The sequence below is a fragment of the Myotis brandtii genome, unplaced genomic scaffold (assembly GCF_000412655.1).
Source record: "Myotis brandtii unplaced genomic scaffold, ASM41265v1 scaffold45, whole genome shotgun sequence".
Lineage (NCBI taxonomy): Eukaryota > Metazoa > Chordata > Mammalia > Chiroptera > Vespertilionidae > Myotis > Myotis brandtii.
In genome coordinates, this window is record NW_005367209.1 from 5237329 (window position 1) to 5246267 (window position 8939).

General features: G+C 50.3%; 1 protein-coding gene across 2 annotated transcripts in view; it reads left to right on the forward strand.

Annotated features, from left to right (window-relative positions):
- PROKR2 (prokineticin receptor 2) overlaps positions 1 to 6936 on the forward strand; it is a 7260-nt gene extending 324 nt beyond the window's left edge. For both annotated transcript variants that reach the window (XM_005874669.2, XM_005874670.1), the window contains exons 2-3: positions 1798 to 2400; positions 5930 to 6936. In XM_005874669.2, the coding sequence (XP_005874731.1) occupies positions 1943 to 2400; positions 5930 to 6626 (1155 nt within the window). In that variant the 5' untranslated portion in view covers positions 1798 to 1942 and the 3' untranslated portion in view covers positions 6627 to 6936. The remainder of the gene's footprint in view (positions 1 to 1797; positions 2401 to 5929) is intronic.
- Positions 6937 to 8939: the final 2003 nt, after the last annotated feature.

The following is an 8939-nucleotide window of genomic DNA, read 5'->3' on the forward strand; positions in this document are numbered from 1 at the left end:
CGGGCGAGCGCCAATTTACAGGGAATAGCGTGGAGGGGGATGCACCTTCTTGGGGGAAATTTCCTCTCTCCGTATCTATCCGCATCCGCAGTTTTCTTCTCGCCCCGAGGCCCCGCACGCTTTGCTTTTTGGAGCTCGGATTTCTGACTTGATTCTCGCCTCTGCCGAGACGGCTCCTCTGGGGACCGCGCGGCCACGCTGGATGGTTAATCGGGAAGGAAAGGAGAGGGTTCCTGGGCGAGTTGGTCAAGGATGCATCCCGTGGAATGGGACGCTGGTCTGCCCAGTCCGGGTGCACCCCCTTCCTCTGGGGTCCGGGACTGGAGAGGCGCAGAGCGTAGTGGCCAAGAGGGCGTGGTTCCTGCTTCTCCATCTGGGGCTGTACTGTCGGGCACTGGGCCTCCCGTAAGTCCTAGAGGCGACCGGGAGGAAGGACACCCCGTCTGCGAAAGCCACTGGGACTTGGACTTCACCTCCGGAAGGCTCTAGCTCTGGGATGCAGCGGATGGTAGTGCTCCCGCCGCCGGCCTTCCTCCCTTCCCGGGGCAGATCCCTCGCTCTACCCCTCCTCTCAGAGGGCGGGGCCATACCGCCTGTCCAGTTGGGTCCACTTCTTGCTACCCGCATCCCGCGGCACCCACACTTGGAGTCTTTCCAGGTGTGCTAAGGGGAAGGGGTGCAGGCGGTTCACAGCTGGGCGACTGGGGCCCCCTTTTCGGGGGTTGGAGGTCCGCGTTCTTTTTCCGACCCCTCCGATGTCTTGAACTCAGTGACACTCTATCTCCTGAAGGCTCAGTACCTCAGGGATTTTATTTCCTCTCCCGTGGGCATCTTGAGGCTACAAAGGACAGCGCAGTCCTCAGGCCCTCCTGGGTCCTCGCTGACACTTGCCCGCCCCTAGCAGGGCTGTTTTCAGTTAGGCCCAGTCTTGGAGCAGCTGCCACTTTCCGAGGACACACACCTTGGTGACAGGCCATGGTGCTTCCCAGTCAGCGCTGATTCTGGGAGGGGAACTGGGGACAAAGGGGGGAGGGAAAGCAGACAAAGGATGTCTTTCTAAAGCTGGTTCCCAGAATGTAGGGTAGCCCTTGAAGAATGCCCTCCCGCCCACAGCCCCCTGCACCTGTGGATCCTGGTTAGGATCCTCATTCATTCATTCAACAGATTCCTATGGGTCCCCCACTATGTGCCTGGCCCTGGGCTGGGCAGCAGGAGTTTGGTTTACAAGATTGGCACGCAGAGAGCATAAATCACTGCCCCAAGATGACTCAGTCTGTCCACATGAAGATAGATTTGGTCATTTCCAAGTCCGTGGTTTGGCCAGGAAAGAGGGAACAGTGCCCTGCTGTAGAGGAAAGACCCTGTTGCATCCCAGTCCTTCGGCTTCATGTCCCTGGCTAACGGATGGCACCACAATGTGACTGCTATAGATGCCTGGGCCAGCTGCCTGGAGCAGCCCTGGAGAACTTCCAGGACCCCTGGAAGGCTGTTGGGGAAGGGGAGAGTGGTGACTGGGCAGTCAAAGGGGTCCCTGCTCCTGGGGGGAAAAAGGCCAAGATACACATCTTCTTGCTTGTCTCTGGAGAGTCCAGCCCATCCTATGCCCAGTCGCTCCTGACAGCCCACAGCCAGTGGAGGATTTCCCAGTTTCTAGATCTCATGTCTCCTCTCCCCTGTACCCTGGGCAGCTCTGTCTGTGGGTGAGCACCAAGTCTAGTTGGCATTACCTGGGGGGCTCTGTGGGGATGCTACCAGGTGTTCTCTTATATGTTGTGCACTGGTTGTGTCTCCTTCCAGGATCCAGGATGGCATGTTGACTCTCCCAAAGATGTGGGCAGGGTGCTAGGCTCACTGGCCTTGTGAAAGCAGAAGATCTGGGCCCCGAGTTCAGCGTACTCAGATCCTGAGACTTCCACCCACCACTCCACCTGCAAGCTTCATCATGGCCACCCAGAATGTAAACACCAGTTTTGCACCCAACTTCAACCTATTCCAAGACCATGTCTCCTCCCTTCCCTTCAACTTCAGTTATGTTGATTATGACCTCCCTCTGGATGAGGATGAGGACATGACCAAGACTCGGACCTTCTTCGCAGCCAAGATAGTCATCGGTATCGCACTGGCTGGCATCATGCTGGTTTGCGGCATTGGCAACTTTGTCTTCATTGCTGCTCTCGCCCGCTATAAGAAGCTACGGAACCTCACCAATCTGCTCATTGCTAACCTGGCCATCTCTGACTTCCTGGTGGCCATAGTCTGCTGCCCCTTCGAGATGGACTACTATGTGGTGCGGCAGCTCTCCTGGAAGCACGGCCATGTGCTCTGTGCCTCTGTCAACTACCTGCGTACAGTATCACTCTACGTCTCCACGAATGCTCTGCTGGCCATCGCTATTGACAGGTGAGGATGTTGGGCAGGGGTAAAGATGGGGGTTGGACCAGGCTGCCCCTTTCCTCACTTCAGCTCTGACTGTTCACATTGCTTCATATGTGAATGCTCGCTGAGCTATCACGGGGCAAGAGGGGACCTGGTTTTTCCAGTTGTGGCTCATGTTCTCCCAAATGGGAGCAAGAGTGAGGCTCCTGAGCCCCCCAGCTCTGGACTGTGCCCCGATACCACAGCTGCTTCAGATATATGCATGTTACATGACCATGAGTTGTATCAAACACAAAGCAAAAGCAGAAAGTTTAGGCAACTTAATACTTAGAAGCCACATGAGAGTTAACCAGGGCAGCTTCCAGTCAAGATAGATTGTACCCGGTTATTCTGTAACCACTCCCCAGATCAAGATATAGAACATTTCCATCACCTAGAAAACTTTCTGATGCCCCTCACCTGGCAATCCTCCCACCACACACAACCCTGTTATTTAACTTCATAAAAATGGAATCATACAGGATGTACTCTTGTTTCTGGTGATGATAAAATCAACAACAGGGCTTGTTTGCAGAAAAGGAAGGAAAAGCTTCCTGTGCTTTTTTGTATACATTTATATGCTCATTTGCATATATTTGCATGAGATGTTCTGGAAGTCCTTGCTCTGTTATAGATTTGTAAAGTAAAATTTCTAATAGCAGCTTATGATAAGCCAGACACATGTTTTATTTCTGCGAAGTGTTATAGGCCAGCAGGGGCTGTTTGAGGGGAGCAGTTGGTGTCACATTCTCTTGGTCCACCATTGTGAGCTGTGCTGAGACTCGTCTTGATAATGTGTTTTTAATCATCTTTTTTCCCCTTTGTCTCCTTTCAATCCTTTTATTTTTTCTCTAGTTCTCAGTGTTATTTAGGTTTGTTGTCCTTTTTATCAACTAGTTGATTATTGTTTATGATAATAAAATGCACATACATAAGAGGCATCTTTTTTTATAACAAAACTAGAGGCCTGATGCACAGATTCGTGCACTGGTGGGGGGCGTGGCCTGCAGGGATCAGCCTGCTGTGGGAGCACCGCTCATCCTGGTCAGCGGAGCGGCTGTGGACCTGCCCTCTGAGCAGCTGCTCCTGTTGTGGGAGCGCTGCTCATCCCCCTCAGCCCAGCGGCTGTTTCCAATGCGTGAGTGCACTGACCACCAGCGGGCAGCTCTTGCATTGAGCATCTGCCCCCTGGTTGTCATAGTGACTGGTTGACCAGTTGTTCTGGTGGTTCTGCCATTTGGTTGCTGGGCTTTTATATATAGACTAGTAGCCCGGTGCACAAAAGTTTGTGCACTCGGGGGTAAGGGTGAGGGGTGGGGCCAGACCGCTCAGCCTGACCTGCACCCTCTGTCATGTTCTGGGACCCCGGCCACTCCTGGCCTAGGCACAGGCCTACAGGCTTGGGGCGGCCTGGCTCCTGAGGCCCCATTTTATCAAGAGAACAAAGTCGGCATTAGTTACAGCCCTCACCAAACCCAGTACACTGCATCTGTGTATACAACTGCCTCGTTCATGTGCCTGCTTCGCCCTACTGAATTACTAACATCTTGAGGACATAGCTCTGTCTTATCCTGCTTCACCTTCAGTGCCTGGCCTGGTGCCAGGGACCTGAGAGGGTTTGCTGAGTGAGTGAATGAGTGAATGAATGAGCGAGTGAATGAGTGAATGAATGAGCAAGTAAATGAATGAGCAAGCAGCTACCAGTCCGGATAGTTCGCACTCCGTTCTGGGCTGCCTGACGCAAACCCCGGGAAGTTCCCGCCCTGCTCTCAGCGGCCCCTCGCCCCTCTCCCAGCTGCATAGTTCAAGCAGGGCAAAGGCGGCCTGGATGTGCGTGTTGGCAGATCGGTGCATTAGCACCTGCCAGCCTGGGATCCCGGGGAGGGCCATTTGTGGGCGTGGTCGGTGGCAGATTGGTACATTAGCACCCGCCAGCCTCGGAACCCCTCGGGAGGGCCGTTTGTGGGCGTGGCCGGTGGTGGATCACTGTGGTCCTGCCAGCCAGCCCTGGGTCGAGTCCCATATGGGCCGCCTGCCGCCCGGGTCACAGATAGCAGGCCCGGATGGCAGCGGGGCAGGCGGGATGGCGCTGTCCCGCCCTGCCTGCAGTATGCAAATTAGCCGCCATCTTTGTTGGCAGTTAATTTGCATATCGTCCTGATTAGCCAATGGGAAGCATATCGGAGGTATGGTTAATTACCCTATTTGTCTTTTATTAGATAGGATTCCTGCAGGAAAAACAATTTTGTTATTGCAATTCTGGGGTTCTTCAGCCCTAAAACCAATGTTTATGAAATGTACCCACCAACCAACTGCAAAATTCCCCAGGCTATCATTTAATACAGTGAAACAAAGATTCCTGGGCCCTACCCCAGCCCTGCTGAATGGGAATTCCTGGGCTAGGTCTACATTTCTATCTAATTCCCTGAGTGATTCTGATGTTTACTCAAGTGAAAATTATTACTTTCCACATCCCCTTTGTCCCACTGAAATCTTTTTGTCTTTATAATGTAGGGTATGTTTTTAATGTAACAGGAGTTTCTTAAGAAGCAACCAGGTAAATGTGCCTGTTCTACTATGTATAAATATCAGAAGGACCACCTACTGCCAAAAAGAATGTGGTTCATGTGTAGAGGGCCTGGAAGAGATGCTATGTCAAGTCATAGAAATCCTAGAAGGAGTGTTGACCTCAAGAAACACATCCAAGAAAATAGATGGTAACAAACACCTTGCTTTAGGGTGTCAAGGTGACTTCACCCACCTTCTCATCTGAGCTTGAGAAAGCCCAAGGAGGTGGGTGTAAAAGTTTTGTATCAGAAACCTGGATTCTGGTCCCAGTACCAAGTGAGCATGGGCAAGTCATTTACTTCTCATTAGATTCCTTAGATTCCACCTCAGACCCACCCTACTCTCCTGCTCAGTAATGCAGGATGATGCCAGCAGGAGAGGAGAGAGAAAGCCCTGGCCCACTGCCTTTAAAGGGGCCCCACCTCTCTAAAGCATGAGATATTTGTAAAGAAAAGTTTTCAAAGTATTGTATTCTTGGGCAAAATGGCAAGATTGAAAGCCAAGGTGGTATCAATAGGACATAATAATAATAGGCCATATGTACTTACTGGACACCTACTACATGCCAAGCATTTTGCTAACATTATTGTATTTAATGCTCGAAGCAGCCCTGCAAGGTGGTTGTCATTTTTTCCCACGCTGCAGTTGAGGAAATACATCTCAGAGAGACTGAATGATTCACTCCATACCCCAAAGCCAATCAAAGGGAACGCTGGGATTGATTCCATCTGTTTGACCCAAGTTCTATGTTGTTTCCTCTACACCACTCACTTCGCCAAATGCCAAATGATGCTGCTAATAAGACAAAGCTGTTGAAGCTGGATAAATAGGTGCATGGGATCTCATGGAGACACTGTGCCCGCTTTTGTGTGTGTTTGGGGTTAGTAAGAAACTAATAAATGTTCTCAAGTACATATTATTATTGATGGCTTCCCTCCCCCACCAGATATCTCGCTATCGTTCACCCCTTGAAACCACGGATGAATTACCAAACGGCCTCCTTCCTCATCGCTTTGGTCTGGATGGTGTCCATTCTCATCGCCATCCCATCTGCCTACTTCGCAACCGAAAAGGTCCTCGTTATCGTCAAAAACCAGAAAAAGACCTTCTGCGGCCAGATCTGGCCAGTGGACCAGCAGCTCTACTACAAGTCCTACTTCCTCTTCATCTTCGGGGTAGAGTTTGTGGGCCCGGTGGTCACCATGACCCTGTGCTACGCCCGGATCTCGCAGGAACTCTGGTTCAAGGCTGTCCCCGGTTTCCAGACGGAGCAGATCCGGAAGCGGCTGCGCGGTCGCCGGAAGACGGTCCTGGTGCTCGTGTGTATCCTCACCGCCTACGTGCTGTGCTGGGCGCCCTTCTACGGCCTCGCCATCGTGCGTGACTTCTTCCCCGCCGTGTTCGTTAAGGAGAAGCACTACCTCACGGCCTTCTACGTCGTGGAGTGCATCGCCATGAGCAACAGCATGATCAACACCGTGTGCTTCGTGACGGTCAAGAACAACACCATGAAGTACGTCAAGAGGATGATGCGGCTCCGCTGGCGCCCCTCCCACCACGGGAGCAAGTCCAGCGCAGAGCTCGACCTCAAAACCAGCGGCGTGCCGGCCACGGAGGAGGTGGACTGTATCAGGCTGAAGTGACCCCCTGGTTTCTCACAATTGAACATCCAAAAGCCAGTACTTGGAGGAAAACTCGTGGATAGCCAAGTTCATGGGCTGCGTGCGGAAAGAGCAGCTGTGTTCGTGCCTCTCTGCCCTCAAGTTACCGGATGCTTCTCAGTCATAACATGGAAGGAGACCCTACACAAATCACAGCAGCTGACCTTGTCTGATACCTGCTCGGCACCTACTGTATGCACATGCACGCCAATAACTGACATTGCACATCTGTGTGCTAGCCACACCCAGGACATTAGACTGCAGTGGTCGGCAAACTCATTAGTCAACAGAGCCAAATACCAACAGTACTTCTTCAAAATAGACTCGCCCAGGCCGAAAACCGACTTCTGCGCATGGGCCACGAAGTTTCAATCGCACTGTACGTGCGCACCCGCAGGTGGTATTTTGTGGAAGAGCCACACTCACGGGGCCAAAGATCCACATGTGGCTCACGAGCCGCAGTTTGCCGACCACTGGACTAGAGCAACAGGAGCTGACCTTTGTTGATCACCTACCCTGTGCAAAAACAATATTTAAATAACAAAATAAGCCCAGCCGGTGTGGCTCAGTGGTTGAGCATCTACCTATGAATCAGGAGGTCACAGTTCAATTCCCTGTCGGGGCCTATGTCTGGGTTGCCGGCCCGTCCCTGTTGGGGGCCATGCAGGAGGCAGCCGATCAATGATTCTCTCTCATCATTGATGTTTCTATCTCTCTTTCCCTCTCCTTCCCTCTCCGAAATCTATAAAAGTCTATTTTAAAAAGAAATAAATAACAAAATGGCAGAAGCTATTGGAATCACCAAGTTATATCTGGATATATAGATGCTCAGACCACAAATGATTACCTGGACTCACTCTCCATCTCCCCGAATTCTGCATCTCATCAGTGCAGGAATGTCAACAAAATAAGGCATCTAGACTTGGTGGAAACGTAAAAATAAGTTTGTCAGAGTATGGGGCTTACAGCCTCTTCAGAAGAGAGTTCGTGCCGTCACATTGAGCTTTTCCACTCAGCTCTTACTACCTCCGTAGGACATTCTCTAGGATCCTGGCTTCCAGAAAGAATTTTCCCCATAGCCAGCCCATTGGTTATCTACTGGGGTGTAATTTCAAAGGAAAGAACCGAAAAATATTTCCCACTGATACTTGAAAGCTCATCATCCTTTTGTGTGAAGACAATCCTGAAACAAGGACCACATCCAGTTCCAGTTCCTGATACTGTAAAGTATTTCAGAGCTCTAGTGTCAGGGAGGAAGGGGACAGAGAAAAGGGTAGAATTGGCCACTGGCAATGAACATAATCTGTGTGGCTGTTCTGCTAAGGCCTAGACCACTTTTGTAAAATAAATCCTCTTTTACAAAATGAGCTATACTTGGAAAGTGCTTTTCAACCATATGAATAATATGAATGGATCGCCTGGCCAGCGTAGCTCAGTGGTTGAGCACCAACCTATGAACCAGAAGATCATGGTTCAACTCCCAGTCAGGGCACATGGGACAAGTGATATTGAAAGGTGTGTCTGGACAAAGGAAACCATTCACTGTGGCTTATTATGGAGGAACACTCCTACTTTTTCATCCCAATTTGGAACAAAGTACCCTGAACTCCTCACAATGCAGCCTGTCTACACTGGGACAAAAAAGGAACCCCTGTCCTGGGTTACAATCTGGAAGATTCAACTTCAGCATCTCAGTGATCACCAGGCTTTCAGCATCCCATGGTCCTAGGAGTGTTGAAACCCTTCCCTGCATGTTTCATGCCCCAACACTGCATAATCAGTGGTATTATTACACATCTGTGGTGATTGTGTGTGTTAGTCCTAATTTCTTCCTGATTTATTTTGAGGCAAAGACTATACAAATGGTACCTGGTTTGGGATTGGCCCATTCCCATTTGGAAAACTGGGAGAAAGTGTTATTTATTTGCTTGTGTGGTTTTGTAAAATTATTTTTTGTTTCTTTACTAATCGGTGAAGTCTCCATCAACATTTTCTTCCATCACCACCCAGCAGACACCTGCAAGTCCAATCATTATACCCTCAGAAAATGGAAACTCATTTTCATTTTAGCCAAAGCCAAATGACTTGTAAGTTTTAATTTTACAAAATTACACATTGCATTCTAAAGCCAAGCAAATAATTATTTGGGGTTATCTGCATTTTTTAAAATCCTATCTAATAAAGAGGGAATGTGCTAATTGACCCTCACACTGTCGCAAAGATGGCGGCACCCACAGCCAATAAGGAAGGAATATGCTAATTGACTGCCCCGCCCTCAAAGATGGCAGCACCCAC